General features: G+C 32.4%; 3 protein-coding genes across 5 annotated transcripts in view; 2 read left to right on the top strand and 1 right to left on the bottom strand.

The window, feature by feature from the left end:
• The first annotated feature begins 8,152 nt into the window (after positions 1–8,152).
• LOC126748664 (pleckstrin homology domain-containing family J member 1-like) lies at positions 8,153–9,328 on the top strand. Its single transcript, XM_050458040.1, has one exon. It carries the CDS (start codon positions 8,332–8,334, stop codon positions 8,989–8,991), a length of 660 nt encoding a protein of 219 aa, XP_050313997.1. The 5' UTR covers positions 8,153–8,331; the 3' UTR covers positions 8,992–9,328.
• Positions 9,329–10,405: 1,077 nt separating this feature from the next.
• LOC126749164 (ubiquitin-like modifier-activating enzyme 5) lies at positions 10,406–13,227 on the bottom strand. The gene is made up of 5 exons (XM_050458849.1): positions 12,983–13,227; positions 12,591–12,923; positions 11,168–11,354; positions 10,982–11,110; positions 10,406–10,917 (listed from the first exon to the last, which is right to left on the bottom strand). Exons 1-5 carry the CDS (start codon positions 13,117–13,119, stop codon positions 10,525–10,527), a joined length of 1,179 nt encoding a protein of 392 aa, XP_050314806.1. The 5' UTR covers positions 13,120–13,227; the 3' UTR covers positions 10,406–10,524.
• Positions 13,228–13,569: 342 nt separating this feature from the next.
• The window catches only part of LOC126749162 (chromatin-remodeling ATPase INO80), a 31,259-nt gene continuing 22,966 nt past the window's right edge, over positions 13,570–21,862 (top strand). The window contains exons 1-10 of one of the 3 annotated variants that reach the window (XM_050458845.1): positions 13,570–13,764; positions 13,896–14,015; positions 14,070–14,266; positions 15,438–15,608; positions 16,969–17,346; positions 17,398–18,028; positions 18,083–18,285; positions 19,372–19,663; positions 19,717–19,979; positions 20,033–20,719. In XM_050458845.1, the coding sequence (XP_050314802.1) occupies positions 13,704–13,764; positions 13,896–14,015; positions 14,070–14,266; positions 15,438–15,608; positions 16,969–17,346; positions 17,398–18,028; positions 18,083–18,285; positions 19,372–19,663; positions 19,717–19,979; positions 20,033–20,719 (3,003 nt within the window). In that variant the 5' untranslated portion in view covers positions 13,570–13,703. Of the gene's footprint in view, positions 13,765–13,895; positions 14,267–15,047; positions 15,173–15,437; positions 15,609–16,968; positions 17,347–17,397; positions 18,029–18,082; positions 18,286–19,371; positions 19,664–19,716; positions 19,980–20,032; positions 20,720–21,862 lie in introns of those variants that run through there. The other 2 variants (XM_050458844.1, XM_050458846.1) reach the window with 2 other exon arrangements.

The raw sequence follows: 21,862 nt of genomic DNA, 5'->3' as shown, positions 1-21,862 counted from the left end.
TACCTAAACTATAAAACTTGCTTCCTATTTACCCTAAGGGACTATTTAATCATGATTTTTCATTTTTGTTGTTGTTGTTGGGCATTAGAAAATTTGAAGAAGTAAAATAAACGCAATATAAACTTTCTGGTACGTAATTTATAATATATTAACATTTCCTGGTATAACATGTATTTTATTCGTTATGCGAGTATTAAAACTAACTAATTATATTTATGAATCCTGGCATGTTAAACAGATAAGTTGTTTGGGCTTTTGTTGAAGACCTATGCAGTTGTGGTGGTACCAATGATAGCATTTCATACACAAGATCATCTCTTCAAAAATATTGGAACACTTGGCTGCACCAATATGACAGAAACCGGCCGTATCCTCATCCCAATAATTAACTGATACACACTGTAGAAATTGTAATGATGTCGTCAGAGATTTTCCGCTTAGGTGAGGTAGTTGGTTGTTTTCCTTTATGAAAATGTTTCCTTTAAAGCCTGCTGTACCTTTCTCTACTATATTTTTATCATAAGCAAAGGTACGGAAATTTGAAGTTGTAGTGTAAAATAAATCAGTCAATTGTTTTTTAATGTGAATTCTGTAATTGTTGATTTCTCGAGATTGATGGTATGCTAAAACCTTGGAAGATCCGGTAATGATGTCACAGTCATATGAGTTATACTGAACAGGTAAATCTGTTGGCCGGTAGAGATTCCAATTTTCGGATAAACTTATGTGCTTTTGTTGATGAACGAACTGTAGTACTTCCATGACGAAGAAAATTTCATTGCGATATACTATATCACTTCTTATACTATTTAAGCATAGTATAGTATTGAACTTTTTCAGCACCACTATCAAAACAAAATGTTCATTTTTACAAACCGAAATTAATAAAATATCCTTCTCGTAAAGTCCAAATTTTAGAAAATAATTTGCAGCAGTCTTGAAACTATTATTATCTGATTCTAAGAAATTAACTACATATCCTTCCACTGGAAAGATATCAACCGATGCTTTTTTTCTAGAAAAGCTAAATAAACATCAATTATCACATCTGACAAATAAAGGTCTTTGAAGTTTACACTTCCTTCATCTTTCACAAAACATTCTAAATCCTTAGGATATATCTGTCTACCATAGATGATGCACTGTTGATTATTCTCAAATTTAAATGTTTTTGTAACATTCAAATCTGAAGCCATTTCCTCAAAATCTGACTCGTCACCGTCGCTGGGAAAAAATGTTTGCCTCTCCATCGATCGTTCTTCTGGGATGGGACTGATGGAAGAAGCTTCTCTAAATATATTCATTTTGTTCTCATAAAAACGTTTTACAAATTTTGAAGGAGTCGACGAGAAAGGAGCCAGAAAACGTTTTTTAGAAACACCCGTTAGTGTTACCGTTGGAATGAGGATGGTAGTTCCAAGAGTACTGTCTGAATTTGCATAGTTTATTTCAGCATCTTTAGCAGCTTCAACCACTGTCACCTTCTGGGGAGCTCTTTTTCCTCCTGACCTGGAACAATAAACAAAGTTAAGTGTTAAGAGATAATTTCATATTATAGGTACGAACTTGTGTCCTCTGTTCCTCCTGATGATTGTAGATAATTTTACATTTTTCTGAGAATTAGTTACCAACAGGCAGACGGGCTGGCTCAATGTGGTGGCAGTTTCTCTTTCCCTTACAGGTACAAGTTTCTTGGGGAAACCAAGTCACCATATGTTTCTTATTGTTTATTGTGGAAATTACAAAAACTTGCTCTTCGGGTCGAGAGTTACGCTGCCTTGTAGAATTATCATTTTGGCACCTGTATATTTAGTATTGAGAAATTCACTATCGTCTTCCAAAGATGGTTTTGGTATGAAATCTTTATTTTGAAAAATATATGGTATTTTATCTATGGTAGGTAGGTAAATGTTGCTTCGGAAAAACTATATCTTTTGGATCTCGATATAGATGATTAAAGTTTTTATTCAGGCAGTAGTTTCCTATATTTGAGTATGCTTTAATAGTTGCTATTTCAATTATTTTTTGGTAGCAAGCACTTATATGTATAGTAACATCAGTTATCGATTTTGAATAGTTTTCGACGGTAAATAGTTTTGGTAGCACGTTTTTATCAGAAATTGTCAAGAATAAACTACCCCTTAGAGGGGTGATACTTCAAATTGTTTTTTGGTAGCAGGCTGTCATACCTATACTGCTATTAAATATTAACAGTTTTTGTCTGTAAATAGCTTTGGTAGCACGTTTTTATTCTTGGTCAGCAAATTATACACCACCTTTTTTTTAACACACAAAACTATATGCCAGGAAATAATTTTTTCCGATTATACGTATTTTTAAATACTTTTACGTTTTATTTTCAATATTTTTAATTTCAGTGGGGTAAACAGAAAATAATAATAAATATACCTGGACTGCCAATTCAATGAAAAGTAAATGACCAATACTAGGGGGCCGCCATTTTCCGTGATTGTGTCCTTTCGATGTTGGTCACTCTGACAAATTTCAGTTGTGCCAATTGTAGGGAAAGGAGGTTATATTTACAAAAATACTATAGAATAAGAATTTAAGATAGTTGCCTTAGATCTGTGATTTTTCTTGTACTCCTTTAACCCATTAGATCCCACGGTACCTTTTAGTGAAAAAAATAAAAAAAATACACGTCATTGTGATAATATCTATATTCTTAACAAAACGATATATAAAACCTATATTCTAATTCTAAAGATAACTTAGATATAGATATGCACTCAAATGAGTACAATGGTAACTTGGCAGACAAAACAACTTTTTTATTTTACAAAAGAAAACTTATTTTAATGAGGGTGATACATTATAAAACAGGTTCGTTCCAAACAAAGTGTTACTTGACATTTTATGCAAGCCCATCTAGCTCTTTGATGACACACAGTGCACCTTAATTGCTTTTCCAGTTTGCGTGGGAAGTGACCACCTTCGTGTTGTCTAATCGTTTGAAGAACTTGAGCAGCAGGTCTCTGTTTCACAAACCGTGATTTGCCAAAGCAATTCAAGTGATGCAACACAATTTGTCTTTGGAATCCAAGCAAATCCATTTTCTCTGCTGAGGCTAATTGATGTAATCTCCATGAATTTACAACTGACATATTCACCATATGGGTAAACAGGCACCACCATCACTTTTTACCGCGAATATTGATTCGGTAATTCGAAATATTGAAGCTGACTACTTGGTCGTGTAGATCGACGCCTCCCATATGTTGGTTGTAAGTTTGAAATAAAAATGGCTGAGGAACATCAATTTTTTCTTTTGCAGCAGTTGACCAACGTTTGACTCTTGACAAAGGTTCAAATTTGTCATAATTTGTTGCTAAAGTTACAACGCTATTATCCTTCCACCTTACATATAAAACATGAGAATCACTATCATACCTATATTCATAAGAACCACGTTCCTTTTTCTGAAATAGTTTGTTGTTCGTCAGTGTGGACATTTTTTGGTCCTATTTTCCCTAACAGTGCCTGTGGCCCTCTGGCCTTTTTCTCTAAGTGTTTTTAGAAGGTCAAAACTAGTAAAGTAGTTGTCAAAGAACACTGTATGGTCCGAAGGGACTGCAATGTTTTCTAAGAGGTCTAATACTACCGTTGATCCTAAGGGTAATTTTGAAGCTAAAGCGGGATTTGACGATTTGGCACCGCAATACGTATATCAAAGGAATAACAATATCCTGTGGAGCTGGTCAACATCCAGTCCTTATAACCAAAACGGGTAGGCTTGCCTTTTATAAATTGTTTTGAGTGATGGTGCCCAAAATATTTAGAAGATCTACCAAAGGGCGCAATTTTGCTAGTTTGTCATTCCCGTCCAAATTATTATTATTGGCCAAATGAATATATCTCTTTATATCATGAAAACGATTTCTAGACATGGAATTTGCTATAAAGGGCACGCCAACGTTTCATGTACAATATGGTCTACAATCTTATGATCAAATATTTTTTCAAAGATTTCAATTGGGGTACAATCCTGTAAGTCGCTTTTGACTATTACTAACCGATCAGCGGCCCCAGGCGCTGATGGTAAAGATATATCAATAATATTTTCAGTCCATCTGGGTTCACTGGATTATTCTTTTTTTCGCAACGATTGACCAGCATCTTCTAGTTTGATAGCTGCAGAGCCTTTTAGTAGATTTTGGCGCAAAACAGATAACGGCATATACATTTCTTCATCACTAGTATCTTCATTCTCATCCACATAGTGTACCTCAATGTGACCTGGGATATCCCTAGGAAACTGGCTTACTTCATTCTCTTCAATCAAATCATCATCTATATCCTCTATCAGTATCAGGTGGTATTATAATGATATCAGCTGGAACGTTCTATCTTATTTGTAGAACAGATATCTTCTAGGGCAGCTCCAAGCCTTTGATAGCTTTTACCATAAAAATTCGAGGTGGGAATTGGCACATAGGCATCGTCATCAAAATCCATTTTTTTTATCAGTTCTAGCAATAAAAAAAATATTGTTAGGCGACAGAGCCAAAGACATATTTTCTATGTTTTTTTGTAAACAATTTATTAGACCATATTTTATCACATATAAATTTTTTTACTGTATAAAAATTAGGACCCAAAACATTTTTCCTAAAATAGACACTGAGTACAGTACGGTTCGGGGGGGCCATTTTGTGACAACAGAATTGTAATATTAATGGCTTACAAAAACAAATACGTTTTATGATCCCCTAAGACCATTATAATCAACAATGAAACCTAGTGTTTTATCAAATGGTAACAAAAAACAATAACTTACGTTGGGCAGTCACAGGATTTTAACACTAGTTGGACACTGACTATCGAAATCAACAACAACAAAATTCTGCATCGCGATAACCACATTTTTAAACGTCTACAGGAAATTATACTTGTTTACAGATCCCTATATTTCACGGAAATTCCAAAATTGAAAAATAAATGTCAGCACTAGGTCTTTTTGTTCACTGTACTCATATGAGTACAATGGGAACGAATGGGTTAAGAAATAATCTTAGAAGTAATCCGTAAGAAGTAATCCTCACCTAAAATGAGACAAAGTTTCAATTAACTTGGGATAGATGCATGCACTAAAATATTTCTTTTATTATTTTGATAATCTTGAATCTTAACTTAAACTTGAATCTTATAAATCCTAATACCATGACAATATGATGATCTTCATTTAAATTTTTGCTTGTATTTAGTTAACAAATTCAGTTAAAAACAGTTTTTTTTCTATTTTTACTATTACGATTTTAGTTAATTGAATTTAGTTTTACTGTTCACTCAGTGATAGGAAGGATCTACTACGATCTAGCTCAAATCATGGTAAGTAAGAGCATTTTTATTAATTTTAGTAGTAATGAATTACTTAAATTGCTTATTTATATTAAAATATAATTTTAAGGTTACAGCACTACAAGCAAGGATTGAAAGCACAAAGAAAATTGAAGACTGTATTTCACAGTAGTTGCGAAGAACAAATGTTTTCTTTTTGTATTTTCTTAAACGTTTATTTTTTGTTTCGTTTTTTTAAACATATACATGTTTTGTTTTATATATTTTTTTTTATAATCAATATATTTGCAGTTTTTATAAATGAGTTATTTATTTTACCACACAAAAAAGGAGTAATGCAAACATCCCAGATACGTCATATTATGTCCAGTACATGACGTAAAATATCCTAAAAGTATCCATAAAGTATCCATATGACGTAGAATCCTGCGGAAAGTGGACGTCCTATATACGTCTATAGTACCTAATAGGTCTTTTGGGGTACGTACTGTGTACGTACCTACAAAATACCTACTAAGTACGTATCTGTGCTGTTTGGAATAATCCAAAAATTCAATAGAAAATTAAAAATAGTTTTACAAAAAGTAGTTCACTTAAAGACATACCGTTGACTCCTACTACCCTATATCAATTAGACCATTAGCCCATTAAGTATTTATCACGCCATTCCCGTAATCGTTAAAAGTCCATTATTGTATGGCGTTTATTAATCGTCTTATACTTAAAAACTATTTTAAGCAAAATGTTTCTTAAGCTAGATATGCTACAAGAACTATTTGCTTCGTCTTTAAATAGTCTTTTTCTTAGGGTATTAATAATTGTTCTTCATACATCTGATAAATTTGTCTTCTTAATAGATCCAAACCACTCTTATCCACATATTTCAAGGAGCCAGAGTCGCTTCGCTTTTTCCTGATATATTTCCCTATTATATCCTTAACAGTAGACAAAGGTGTTTGGGTCAAACAACACGTCTCGGCTGCAGCATCCTCAAAGTTAAAATCTCTTAATAGTAAAGATTTAAAAACTTAAATGCTTTCTTCTAAAGGTGTTGCGCCCATGGTCGCCACATTTTTGCGCTATATATAATTCCACAAAAAAATAACTTGTTTAAATCACTTGCTTACAACAATAGCCATTTAAGTTAACTTGTTAAGAACTTAATTAGAACTGAACTCAATTTCGTCCTATTTATACTAGACCCTAGGTAGGTAATTACAGACGTAAAGGTATAGATATAATACTTACAGACCTAAGATCACAAGTTTTAATTTTGATTAAACTCAGGTATATAAATATATACACATATTTACATTTTTTGCCATTAATCGTACCTACTTAATATTTTGCCCCAATGATCAAGGATTCATTCTCGGTATAAAGGGTTTTCGTAAGTGAAGAAACCTAGGACTAATCTTAAGTTGTTGAGAGCCACCTCTAGAGGACCGAGTTGCTCTTAACGGACATGGGCAGACATTTTCCTTGATAAGTCTGAAACTACTTTGGATATCTAAGAGCGGTTTTTAGTGTAGCCTGCCCCAATGTTCAAGGATTTTTTAAAGGTATAAAACGTCTTTGTAGGTTAAGAACTCTAGGACTTATCTTAAGTTATAGAGAGCCACCTCTAGAGGATCGAGTTGCTCTTGACGGACATCGTCAGACATTTTCGTTGATAAGTTTGAAACTATTTTGGATATTTTAAAGCGGTTTTCAGTATAGCCTGCCCCAATATTCAAGGATACTTTAAAGGTATAAAACGTCTTTGTAGGTTAAGAACTCTAGGACTTATCTTAAGTTATAGAGAGCCACCTCTAGAGGATCGAGTTGCTCTTGACGGACATCGTCAGACATTTTCGTTGATAAGTTTGAAACTATTTTGGATATTTTAAAGCGGTTTTCAAAATTTTGGAATACAGATAAATATTAAAATTTTAGTCCGGCTCTGACCACATTATAATTTTCGGGCTTTTTATGACACTACTGTTAATTAGGGTTTTATGGCGGTCAAAAGATCAACTTTGAGTACACTATAGTAACTCCAATACTAAGATAGATTCCCTGATTGCACATTACAAGGAAGTAAATTATCTAAATAATCATTAGGGAATTATTGGAACTATAGATAAGATATTAAAATATTGCCCTTGTTACCTACCAGTAAGTAAACGACTGATTAAAGGGATTTAATTGTTATTTTTAAAAACTATGTAATATCCTGATCAATAAATACATAATATAATAAGATCAAATATAAGAATGTCGCTCTACTGATAACTTATTATTTAATGTCGATTGATATAGCGATAATGAAGCGATAAATTCCATAAGTACGAGACATTGATAAATCTGTTACAGATCCATAATATATAACCTTTAGAGTGTCTGGAATTTTTAACATTTATTTAGTATTTTACTCATTAGTTAAATTTCTTTCTAATTTTATTAAATTCAAATATTATACTGCTCTTTTTACATTTGCAAATTGGCGCCTATCCGCCATTTTAAACCGTCAAAACCAGTCAAGTGATGAATCACATATAATGCACGTGAATCATAACGTCTTCTAGACATGTGTACCCAAAATAAATTATATTCTAAAATCAAAAACTCTCTTCATAATGGTCCCCAATTATCCTTGATCCTCAATTATCAAGTTTATACAGGCAATTAAACTACTTTAACGGCTAAACCGGTTTACGATCGCTAAAGCGGTTTACCGGTGTTTATACATGCGAATTATCATAAACCGATTTCCACTAAACCACTTTAAGGTGCGCGTATAAACTTGGTAATTGTAGCAATTCAGCTGGCAACATTGGTATAGTATGTCAGTTGTCACTCTGCTCTAATAGTCAACATTATTTAATTAAACAAAATATTGTTTACAAAATTCACTTCAATCTTTATCAATTAACATGGAAAGTTAACGCTATAATATCCTATAATCAATTAATTTATTCACCAAGAAGCCTATAAGTTCAAAAATACAATCTGTGATAACCAAGCTAAACCATGAGGTTTAATGATAGAGAACTTATGAAAATCAGTGAAGGTAAAGGGGACTTAGAAGGTGTCTTAAGTCATATGAAACCCCAAGGAAATGAATGGTCTGATTGGTACCAGCAGACCTCTTTTAAAGAAAGGTATTTCAAGCTCAAAGCGAATCTTTTATTTTACTCTAGGATAACTGAACAAGAGCCTCTTGGCGTTTTAGTCTTAGAAAATGTGCATGTAGCCTATGAACGGCCTCATAAGGGCATCCCATTTGCATTTTCTTTAACATTTAAAGTGAGTGACAAATTTAGAGACAGTGATGCTAAACATATATTTTCTTGCCGGTGTGATTCAGATGTCAATAGATGGGTGTCAGCACTAAAGATGGCCTCATATGAGTACTGGAGATCACAGTACACAATTCTCAGTACAAAATTGGCTATGAAGGCTGGTAAGGATCCTATTCTGGAATATTTAAAAGATAAGACCTCATCAAATATCCATGTTACTCAAGAGGTGAAGAAGAAGAAGGAAGTAAAGGCTACATTTTATAGTCATATAGAATCAAGTGTGGAGTCCTCAAGTACTTTCTATGAAAGCTCTACTATAACCTCATGTTCTACAAGGGAGATATGTTCTTCTACCACCTCAAATGTTGAGAACCTCATTACATTTTAGATATATGAAGTTTATAGAAGTGTTTTTTTCAAAATGCTCATGATTAGTATCTGGATTGTTTAAATGTTTTTGTGTAAATTTCCTTTCATTACTGCCACGTAAAGTTAAAATCTGATATGTACAAATAAGGATTGCAATCCTAACAGCTAATGTGTTATAATTTATTGAATAGAGAAGGAATCCAAATAGTACTGTTGAAAAAGAGAAGTGCATCAAGGAAAATAGTTTGCATTACCAACTTTTGTATTAATTCTAGTCAGATGTAAACAAGCTTTATTTTAAAAATTGTTTCTTCTTAAAAGTATTTTTCTATGAATAAAATAGTTTTTCGAGTTAATATTGTGGTTTTATTTAAAAGTGGAAAAACATTTTTATATAAATTGGAATTTTTTATATATGATTGGAAAAAAATACAGACTGTAATTTACCTACTGGTGCCACTTTTCTGGATTTAAGAAAAGCATTTGAAACCATCAATAGAAAGAGATTAATAACAAAATTAAAAAGTAAAGGTTTAGAGGGGGTTGTTTTAAGAGTGGTTAAGTTGGTAAGTATGTATTTAAAAGATAGAAATCAGGTATTGAAAATTATTGATATTTTATTAGATATACCAGCACAGTTAAATATAAAAATAGGGGAACATTTGACAGAATGTGTAACAAAAATTAAATACTTAGGCATATGGATAGATCGGGACTTAAATTTTAAAGGTCATGCTCTTTAGGTCATTAAGAAGATTTCATATAAGATTTATTATTTATCTAGATATTCACCTTACTTAAGCTTATAAACAAAAAAACTATTTACTTACTATAACTACTTATCCTGCCTCACTCTAATTATTGTTTTAGTGTATTATTTTTATTAAAGTTGTCCCGACTTCAAAAGTTGCAAAATAGGGCCATGCACATAATACTAGGTAAACCAAGATTGACCCCAATAAAAGACATGTTAAAGGCTTTAGAATGGTTACCAGTCGGAGAGCATCTTCTACTCAATACCCTGACATTTGTCCATAAGATTAAAATTGGTCATGCTCCACAGTATCTGTTGAGTAAAGCCACATTCTCTGCCAAAATACATGACATCGAGAAATAATTTTTATATACCAAGAGTTCTAGAATGTGCTCAAAATTCATTATTTTTTAATGGTCTAAACAAATACAATAGAAAGTATAAAGTTTTTTAAAAATAATTTAATTGTAAATTTAGTATAATAAACTACTTATTTCTGAAAAATTTTTTAAGTTGGTTCATCTAATGTCTCGTTTTTGCTTGTATAATATACATATTTTTGTGGTAATTGTACAGTATTTATTAATTATCCAATTTCTTTTTTAAATGTAATATGATAATTATTAAGTAACCTCATTGTATAACTTGTATTAGTTTTTGACTAAATAAACGATACATATATATATAAAAACAATTTATTAAAATACCAACACATAAATTAATTAACGAAGCGTGAGTAAGCATAGACTGATAATTTATTATCATTTCATGATAAAAAAGAATCTTAATATATGATTATTAAATGGTTTTCATTTGTTTCATAAGTTCCTCAAGACTAACATCATCATTGTTAGTAGCTTCTTGGGCATGTTCCAATGGGTTGGTGTCTGGCATCCCAGGAATGGTATAAGCAAGAGTCAAGCCTTCTGCTACAGGCATAGAAGGTCTCTCTACATCCCTGCTCTCTTCAACTAATGATATTCCCCATTCATTCGATTCATGAATTGGTCCTTCATCTTCTACAGCTTCTTGGGCCTGTTCTGGCTTGGGTTTTGCTGCATATTCAACTTGTCTTTTTTGACAGTTCCTATCATCACAATTAGGGTTTGGTTTTAGATTCATTGTAGGAAAGAAATCATTTAGAGCATTGTATCCTAGGTAGTTGCTGACTTGTCCAAATTGAAGCAAATACTAAAAATGTTTTTAAAGAATTTCTTAACTTTTAAAATAATTGTTGTTATGATTATTATTTCACCTTTAAAGTGTTTTGCACTAAAAACCCAGCAACAATTCCCATAGTAGTTGGTAAACTAGCAGCACAGACTCCGTCCCTTTTTAGAGTCTTTTCATCAATATTAGAGGCAACTATTAAGGGTGGGGCACACTAATAAATAAAAGTTCCAATGAGGACATTGATATACTTGAAATATTTCACACTTACAGCAAAACAAGCAGTTTCTCCAGGAGAAATAAACTGTATGTGTCCTGAAACAGCATTTTCAGACACTCCAGATTCGAACCAAGTTAAATTAAACTCATTACAAGCAGTGTTAATTGCGAACCTTGCTTCAAAGTTGTCTACACAACTGAGCACTAAATCCACTGGGCCATTTGTCAGATTTGATGTTCTAAAAGAGGGTATTATTAAAACTCACTAAAGTGTAATGAAGAAATAGAATATGATTAAAAAGAATAGCAAGCCTAAGGGGTTATAATCATGAGAATAAATGTATGATGGATGGGATCTTGACTAAAGTGGTTAAAATTCTACACATTCATTTAATTAAACCTTTCACATTATAAATAGAATGTTTACGGCAGGAATTGTTCCAGACTGCTTCAAAACATCTATAGTAACACCTATATTTAAAGATACAGGGAACAAAGAAGGCATAACAAACTATAGGCCTATAAGTTGGGTTTAAAAAAAAAAATTAAGTACATCTGATGTCATTTATCTGGTTAAAGAGGTAGCAACTGGTTCAGATAAAAATAAAAAAAACTTAGTAGTTTTTATGGATCTGGCAAAGGCTTTTGAGACAGACCCACGAGTTTCTGCTTGATGTACTTCAACGGTACAGTGCATAGTTATCTTATTGAGAAAACCCAGTATGTCAAAATTAATAAAGTGACCCACTTAATCAATTTTTTAATGAAAATAAAACTAACTATATAGAATTTTCAATAAGATCAATAAATAGGCATGATTTTAATGAAATAAAAATAGATTCCTTTAATGTACATATCAAAGTAGACAGTCAGACAAAGTATCTTGCTCTAATTATTGACTGAAGCCTGAAGTTTGACCAACACAATCAGGTTTTTAATTCACAAACTCTATTTACTCTAATAATTTTTAAACCACAAACTGCTGCTTTCTATAAAGCCCTGGTACAACCATTACTCTTCCATGGAATATCTATAGATCTTTTTAAATATTTATTTTTGATCCCTGAGCACCTGGTCTATTGCCCTTATAGTTGATTTTTGGAACACCTTATATATGTACACCATTTGTAACTATCTTTATAAAAGCTTCAATAAACAGGACTATATTAATCACAGATGCAGTACAAGAATTATCATAAATAACCTTCTAAGTATGTCAAGGAGCAACAAAATCATTAGCCAAAGATTTCAAGATTATTTTGCACAAAAAATCTATACGTTTAATTGGTTGTTTCTTCAATTTTAATATTAAACAGAAACTATCTCATTGAAAAAAACTGTGTGTATGATATATAAAATTATTATAAGAGTAAAAATAGTGTACACAAGTTTCTTAGCTAGCTTGGCTTAGCAATGATTTACAATGTATTTGAAATATATACAAACTATAAATGCAAATAAATAAATCAACTTACGTTAATGCTTCAGTAAAGTTGTCAAAATTTTCTACAGTAGTTATGTTATAATTGTAAGTGAGAATATCCACATCAGGATTAATGTTCCTGAGAGTTTCTGCTGCAGCATCAACTTTGCTTAAGCCAGACTGATGTGGTTGGAAAAACAGCCTATTCATGTTCGCTAATTCAACTTTGTCATAGTCAAAAAGAAGTAGCCTTCCTATGCCGCAGCGAGTTAACATTTCTGCAGTAACACTTCCCACTCCGCCAACTCCAACGACTGCTACAGTGTACTCTCTGATTTTTTCATAATTATTTACTATTCCCATTCTTTTCAATGCCATTAACCGACTGAAATAAATAGGGTTGGTTTTAAATGAAAATGTATTTACAGAGAATTGGGGGCTTACCTGTAGGGATTGCTATCAACAACTTCAGATGACATGGTAGCAATTTTTTCCCTCTTGTTGGCATTATTCTTTAATGCTGAAGCCAGCTGGGCTTCTAGCTGCGCCACTTTTTCCTTTAATTCTTCCATAGAACTCATTTTAATTAAAAAACATATGGTAAAGCAAATCTCCAACACAACACAAGAAATTAGTAAAACAAGTTGAAAGTTGTCAAAATAAAGGAGTGTCTAATGCAACGTTCTAATCGGATATTTATTTATAAGCTTTCTTTGGCAACAACGCATAGGTTCGGATGATTGTGGCAACAAAGTAAATAAGTAATGACATATTTGATTGCACCGTTGTTGCCGTTTATTTGTATTTCTAAAATTATTGTTTTATTTTTTTATGCATAAAAAATGCATTAAGTTAATGAGTTGTATTAGCGTAAGTTTGTTTTTTATCCAATCTGCCATAAAAAAGCTGTATTTTATAAAATATTGGAAAATACAATCTGATAACCTTGGTGCATTATGTGGTTGTCTAGCGACTCCTTTATTTACCTTCTGTCATCTGTCAGCTGTGTGTGTCAAGAAATTTCCGGAAAATGTTGTTTATTTGTACTGTCAAAAATAGAAAAAACTGTTAGGTTATATTTTGTAGAAAAAATTGTTGTCACATTAGAATAAAATGTTTTATTAAACTAATTTTTCTGGTTGCATAATCGAAAAACCTCTCCAAAATGGCACATAATTTCAAAAACCACCTTTTTGAAGACTTGCCAGTGTTAAAACCTGTTCATGGTAAGTTTCATTTTACTACTTGTTAATGAGATTAGTGTAATTTTTTTCATATTTAGTGAGTTTCAACGTTATCAGGGCAATTAAGCTATTTATTCTCCTAATTTATTAATAATTAACACAAACAATTTTAGTACCCAATAACACTGTTAATGTCCCGGAAAGCCAGCCAAGTTGCTCTGCAAAACCGATGCATATTCGCAGACTGGAAAAAGCTCTAGATCTAGGCCCATTTCTTAATTCATTTTTGAAAAGTAAGCCAGAGTCGAGTGACAGTGACAGTGATAATGATGATATTAATTACACAGAGGCAATGGAAAATCTTTTCAAAGAAGAGCAACACTCTGCTAGAGATTATTATAATTTTTCAAATGTTACTTCTAGTCGCAGGTGGCTGGCAAATGTTCTCTCAGAAAATATTGATGCTGGGCCTGAAGATGCACCTTATAAATGTTTATTAAAGATGCATGCCTACCAGAAGAAGTTAAGAAAAAAGAAAAATGTGGTAAGAACTTAATTATAGTTTTAATACATATTTTACTTAATAATTTTAAAACAGATGGCATATTACAAGGCTAGAGGTGTTTCGAGAGTACATTTTATTTATTATGTGATCAATTCACACTTGTTTCTTTATTTTAAGAATTTTGAGAACTCATTATACTATGGAGCTGGACTTGTAAGTACAGTAGATCTCTACGAAGAGCCCTGGGAACAAACAGAAAGCGGAATAGAAAGTCAAATAGAGTCTGAACCAGAAAATGTTCAGACATTCAGGAAGGTTTCAACAAAGTTATTAAGACTAGGGACAGGGGGAAAATAAAAAATAAATTTATTTATTCTATTAAGGATTTTGGAACAGAATTCTTCTTATGTAAAAATCATTATCATTTTTGTTAATTTTTTTTTATTTACTGTAGTAATGAAAATGTCATGGCATTTATCATTCATAAGTCATCAAAGGTCTCGGATTTGCATTCATAAGTTTCATTTTTTGTGAGCCAATATAGAAAGGCTGTAAAAAGTTTCATAATTGATTACATTAGAGAGACCTTTTGGTGGTTTACCCCTTACTAATTTATTTTTTAGTTTTTTTATTATAATTTCTGTTATCATTTTTATATTTTGTAATAATAAACCATTAATTAAATTTGAGTTTTCAAAAAGTAGGTTTTTGATCCAAAATTATACATTTCGTAGGTATTTCATAATTAAAGGTATTTTTAATCCTGCCGAAATTACTCAAAAATTATTATCATAGACAATAACCACACATCTCGTGAGAGTGAGTTGTATCACGTATCACCTCCAGCATGTTACTGGCACAAAAATGTTCATAAAGCTACAATTTTGCTGACTCAAGAAAATGACACCATAATTAATCATTACGAATTATCTGTGATTGCACAAGGTAGGCTATAATCGTTCAGTTATTTTTCATTACCAGGCATTTTGTTCTTAATCTTAAAAATGATTAAGGTATGTGTCATCAGTCTACTCCCCCTACTGTTAATAAACAGTTATTCACTATAATGTAACTGGCAGTAAAATATACAGGGTTGTCAGTTCAGATTTACACACACATAAAATGTACTGTTTTTTAAATTGAAAATAATTTAGAAGTTTGGCAATAAATTTAATAATCCTAATTAATGCATAAATTTTTTAATTTTCAGAATTTTGACCTTTCAATGTATTATGGAGCAGGTCTTATAAGTACAGTGGATCTGTATCCAGAAATTGAAAAGTCCATCCCAGCAACAGTTCGCCACAAAGACAAATTAGACTGCTTGAAGCATGAACTCAGATCTCCCCTTTATGATCCTGATATTTTGGATGATATATCTGTGAGTGTTTATTTAGCATCTGCAAATCCCAGATAGGACTAGAACAGTGGATTATAAAATTAATTTAATTCCACACTAAGTAGTTTCTTTTTAAGAGTTAAAACATTTATATTAAAAATATCTATATCACAGAGTTGGATCACTTTATTGCACTTAGTTGGCATGATTTTAAGGGGTGATAGACTAGCCAAATTCACATTAAATAACTTAGGGTTTGTAGGTCTAAGAGGACATTAAAATCTATTTTATTAATTAAATTCAGCGTACATATTTCATCAACATATTTCTGTAAGACCATATTATATTGTTTTACATAAAGATACCTTAAAACTCGCTTCTGAATTTTTTCAATGTTGTTACAATGAACATTTTTTTAAGGTGACCATATTGTAGCTGCATACTCAAGGTGAGGTCGAACTATTGCATTGAAGAGTCTAATTACAGTATCTATTTTAAACCACCTTGAGTTTCTAATAATAAAACCCAGTGCCCTAATGCTTTTTTAATAATAAACCCCCAAGTCTTGGCATTCAGTATTTCTTTTAATTATAATATTATTTAATTTATAGGGCAGGGCTATTTTTTTTGGTAAAGCTGATACAAGACACATTTTATTGCCCACAAACCATTTGTTGATATTATATAAATCCTTCTGTAAGTCAGTCAGAAAACTAATTTGTTTAAATATTTTAAAATCATTAGCAAAAACTAGGCTTTGGGTAAATTGAACACACTCAGGTAGACTGTTAATGAAAATTGCAAACAGTAAAGGGCCAAGTAACCCTGAGGCACTCCCGATGTAGAAACAAATGTATTCGAAAATTATTTTCCTACTTTTACCTTTTGATTTCTTTTCTAAAGATAAGACTGCATGAAGCCACATGCCAATTGCACATAATTTATGAATTAATAACCCAGTCAAATGCCTTATAATTACAAATTGTTTCTGAGGCAGTATTAGTCAATATGCAAAGGTTTGTTACAGTGCTAGGCAAAAACCCATGTGGTTGAATAGCAAATTTGTCATTAAAAGCTTGTGGACACACAAAAGTCTAACTGGTTTGTAATTTTGCATTGAATTTATATCACCAGAACCTTTATAAATTGGAGTAATCACTGCTGGCTTAAGTTTATTAGGAATTTGATTATTTTTAACTGCTATATTAAAAAAATTTTCCTTAAAAATATATGCGGGTATGTTGTCAATACCTGTGGCTTTTTTTGGTTTTAATCTCTTTATACTATTTCTTATTTGATCTTTTGTAGTGTAGAAAAAATTGAAACTGCCATGAAAAATCAGTTTTTTTAGGCATATCTGAGTAAAAACTATGATTAATAATATTACTTATAATTTTTTTAGAATGAGCCTTGCTTGGACTTAAACTTGGAGAATGGTCTCAATGAATTCCCCAATCTAGATAATGACTTAGAAGATACAAATGGGAACACTGATTTTGCCCATTCGAATCTTCCTTTATTACCATCGATGCCTCTTCCACCCTTACCTACCACAAATCATGTAACCAACTCAAAAAGGAAAAATAAGAAGTTTAAAGATGATGAGGCAAAGAAGAAGTGGGAAGAAATTATGGCCTTGAAAAGGAGGAAATTGTTTACGAGTATAGCTAAGAAGGAGATTGGGAAGCAGCATAGGGCGAAAAGTAACAAACACAAGGAGATGCTTTTGCAGTGCAAGAGGGTAGCAGCGCATTGTGTTAAATATGCCAGACAAAAAGCTGTAAGTGTATATTTTAATAATTAAAAATTTGTATCTAACATGCTTTTTCAGCTGCAATCAGCTAGAACAGTAAAAGAGCAACAATGGAGAATGAAGAGACTGGCAAGAGAAAATATAGCTTACTGGAAGAGATCTAGACGTTTCGATAGAGAAGTCAAGAAGAGATTGGAAAAAGAAGCTGAAGAGCAGAGAAAAATAGACCATGAACTAGTAGAAGCAAAAAGACAACAACGAAAATTGAATTTCCTAATTACCCAAACAGAGCTTTATGCTCACTTCATGTCAAAGAAGTTAGGTTCAGCTTCAACTGAAGAGCAACTAAGAATCTTAAGCCAATTAGATGAAGAGAAAACAGCTCTGGCTGGTGATGACTATGACTCGGAAATAATGAAAGAAAAAGCCAAAAGAAATGCCCAAGAGGCGTTTCAAAGTGAAAAAGCTAGAACAAAGAATTTCGATCAGCAAGCAAACTCTTGTCTCACAGAAGTTAGTGATATTTTGGATGGTGAACAACCACAACCCCAGATATTTACTGGAAAACTGAAGGGGTATCAGCTGAAGGGAATGAATTGGCTTGCGAATTTATATTCGCAAGGCATTAGCGGGATTCTTGCTGACGAGATGGGGTTGGGTAAAACTGTACAAAGTATTGCGTTTTTGTGTCATATTGCTGAAAAATATTGTAAGTATTGTTTGAGCTGACATTAAATCCTCTAATGAATTGCTGTTTTTTAAGCTGTTTGGGGTCCGTTTCTAATAATATCGCCAGCTTCAACTTTACATAATTGGCAACAAGAGATAGCGAAATTCGTCCCGAATTTCAAGGTGGTGCCGTACTGGGGAAACCCCAATGAAAGGAAAATTCTTCGACAGTTTTGGGATCAGAAAGATATTTATACCAAAGATGCAAGTTTTCATATTGTGATTACTTCATATCAGGTATAGTCGGTGATAAACTTTATTAATATATAATAATTGTTTATTAGAAAAACTTTACAAACACTACAAACGTGTCATACTAAATGCAAGAATTAAAAGAAAAAACAAAAAAAAAATTTGGAAAAGCGCTGAAATAGGTGTCCAATGAAATTTTCCTTGGAATATGTGTACAAATTTTCAAAACGATATCTGGTCAATTTTTTGAGTTATGAATTTTATGTCAAATAAATAGAAAAAAAAATCGATATTTTTGAAAAAACATTTTTTTCTCAAATTCTTGTACGAATTTGGAAAAACGCTGAAATAGGTGTCTAACCAAATTGTCCTTGGAATATGTGTACAAATTTTCAAAACGATATCTGGTCAATTTTTTGAGTTATGAACTTTGTGTCAAATAAATAGAAAAAAAATCGATATTTTAAAAAAAAAATTATTTCTCAAATTCTTGTGCAGATTTGGAAAAACGCTGAAATAGGTGTCCAACGAAATTGTCCTTGGAATATGTGTACAAATTTTCAAAACGATATCTGGTCAACTTTTTGAGTTATGAATTTTATGTCGAATAAATAGAAAAAAAAATCGATATTTTTGCAAAAAAAAATTATTTCTCAAATTCTTGTGCAAATTTGGAAAAACGCTGAAATAGGTGTCCAACGAAATTGTCCTTGGAATATGTGTACAAATTTTCAAAACGATATCTGGTCAATTTTTCGAGTTATGAACTTTGTGTCGAATAAATAGAAAAAAAATCGATATTTTCAAAAAAAAAATTATTTCTCAAATTCTTGTGCAAATTTGGAAAAACGCTGAAATAGGTGTCTAACCAAATTGTCCTTGGAATATGTGTACAAATTTTCAAAACGATATCTGGTCAACTTTTTGAGTTATGAATTTTATGTCAAATAAATAGAAAAAAAAATCGATATTTTTGAAAAAAAAAATTATTTCTCAAATTCTTGTGCAAATTTGGAAAAACGCTGAAATAGGTGTCCAACGAAATTGTCCTTGGAATATGTGTACAAATTTTCAAAACGTTATTTAATATTATATATGCACTTATATCTTCTTATTAAATTCTTTTTTTAGATTGTCATAACAGATATAAAATACTTCAATCGCATTAAGTGGCAATACATGATTCTGGATGAGGCTCAAGCAATTAAAAGCACCAGCTCAATGAGATGGAAAACATTGCTGGGGTTTAGTTGCAGGAACAGACTCCTACTCAGTGGAACTCCTATACAAAACAGTATGGCAGAACTATGGGCCTTATTACATTTTATTATGCCGACACTGTTTGATTCTCACGACGAGTTTAACGAGTGGTTTTCTAAGGATATTGAAAGCCATGCCGAGAATAAGACTGGAATTGATGAAAGTGAGTGCCTTATATGGGATTTTGAATACGATTTTTCTAATACATTATTTTAGAGCATCTCTCAAGACTGCATATGATCCTCAAGCCGTTCATGCTAAGAAGAATTAAAAAAGATGTAGAAAACGAGCTTTCAGATAAAATTGAAATAATGGTGTATTGTCCCTTGACTACAAGGCAAAACTTACTGTATTTGGCCCTCAAGCAGAAAATTAAGATTGAGGATTTGCTTCATTATTCCGTTGGAGGAGGAGATACGCACAATGTAGATAAAAATTTCACGTCGAACTTGATGAATTTGGTTATGCAGTTTAGAAAGGTATGATTCCTTCGTAGATTCCGGTAAATACTTACTTTTTTACTGAATTTCAGGTCTGTAATCATCCTGAATTGTTTGAAAGAAGAGATGCGAAATCGCCTATCAGAGTCCAACCAATAGTGTGCAACATACCATTTCTGGTTTACGATACAAACATTAGGCAACAAATTTTCCTAAAACTAAACAAAATGCTCCTGTTTACTCCCGAATATATTTCACAGGCTCAGTACTTGCAGCTGTCCTTATTTAGCTTTATGCTACTGCTTGGCATCTCTACAAAAGAAATTTTTGACATTTTATTAGGCGATATTGTGGCAAGGTGGAAGAGCTACTTTGACTTTGAAAGAAGCGAAAACCAAAGATATTTAAGAAAAATATGGGATCCACAGTACCACAGCAAACCCACTTTGGCATTCAAGCAAGAGTTCAGGCTAAGCGACTCAGCAATATCAAACAGTAGCTCCTTAACAGATCTCATGTTTGGAAGGAACGTAAAGGGCGGAAGGATGGTCTATACCCATCAAGATCACATCTACCATTCTATGCCGGAGACTGTTGAACATAGAAATATACGGTTTAAAAAGAAGAAAATCCCTGAAGATGAAAATGTGGATGTGGAAGGGGATGCTGTACCGTTTCCAGTGCACACCATTGAGTTTCCACATAAGAACAGACCTTCTGTAGTATTACCTTGCGAAAAGACTGAAATTCCTTTTCACTTGTTTTGTGCAATGCCTAAGGTATGTTAAAAATGCACTGTTAGTAGTTTGAAGTAAGAAATAGTGAGAAAGTCAAGTATAATAATAAATGTATTCAGCGTAAGCAAATTAGGCCATAGGCCATTATCAGGGCTAGGACTCTACAAAAAACGTCAACAGATTAAAATCATTCAAAATTATTAAAATTAAAATTCTAGCTTACCTCTTTACAGAATACATAAATTACAAACTAAACACAATTACTTATTCCTTAAACGATTACTCTACTAAAACCAATGTATATTATAATAAGTCGCTTATTTATGTGTAACTATTTAATAGTTTTTCAAGCAACGCCACCTTATAATAATAATACAGGGTGTTTCAGAACTATGGGATCAAACTTCTGGGGGTTGTTCAGTGCAACAGAAGAATCCATTTGAGTATAGGAACCGATGTCCGGAAATGCGTCACTACGCCACTACGACCCTAAGATGCGTTAAAATTTATAAAAAACATTAATTACCTAAATAGGATCTGCTGCATTTATTTTTACCTTTTGTACATGATACCATAACAACAATTGTTTAAAATCAACATCATCAATCATGTTTACAAATTTTATGGCTTACAATTTTTAAACATTTATTGCTAATGAAAAACTTTACGAATCAAGAATTGGCGGATATGCATTTAGCATACGGAGCAACAAACTGCAATGCACGAGCAGCATCGCGGTTGTATCATGAACGTTATCCCGAACGACAGCATCCTGGATACAAAAAGTTTATTGCGGTTCATCGGCGGCTCGCTGAGACAGGCATGTTTAAGACCAAGATGCATGATACTGGTGTTGCTCGAACCGTAAGAACGGTCGAATTTGAAGAAGAGGTGCTTCAGCGAGTTGCCGATGAACCGTCAAATAGCACACGTCACGTCGCTAAGAATATGAATACGAGTAACGCTTCTGTCTGGCGGGTACTACACGAACTCCATCCTTACCACTTCCAGAAAGTTCAAGGTATGACTGCAGCCGATTATCAATTTTGTCGATGGCTTCTGGATCACATCATTGCACAACCAAATTTTTTACGATATATTTTGTGGACCGATGAAGCCTCTTTCACAAGAGACTGTATTTTTAATAGTAGGAATAGCCATGTTTGGGACGAAGAAAGCCCTTAT

The sequence above is a fragment of the Anthonomus grandis genome, chromosome 22, assembly GCF_022605725.1.
Source record: "Anthonomus grandis grandis chromosome 22, icAntGran1.3, whole genome shotgun sequence".
In the NCBI taxonomy this organism is placed as follows: domain Eukaryota; kingdom Metazoa; phylum Arthropoda; class Insecta; order Coleoptera; family Curculionidae; genus Anthonomus; species Anthonomus grandis.
The sequence above is the reverse complement of the archived record's forward strand: the minus strand, read 5'-3'. Positions and strand labels throughout refer to the sequence as shown.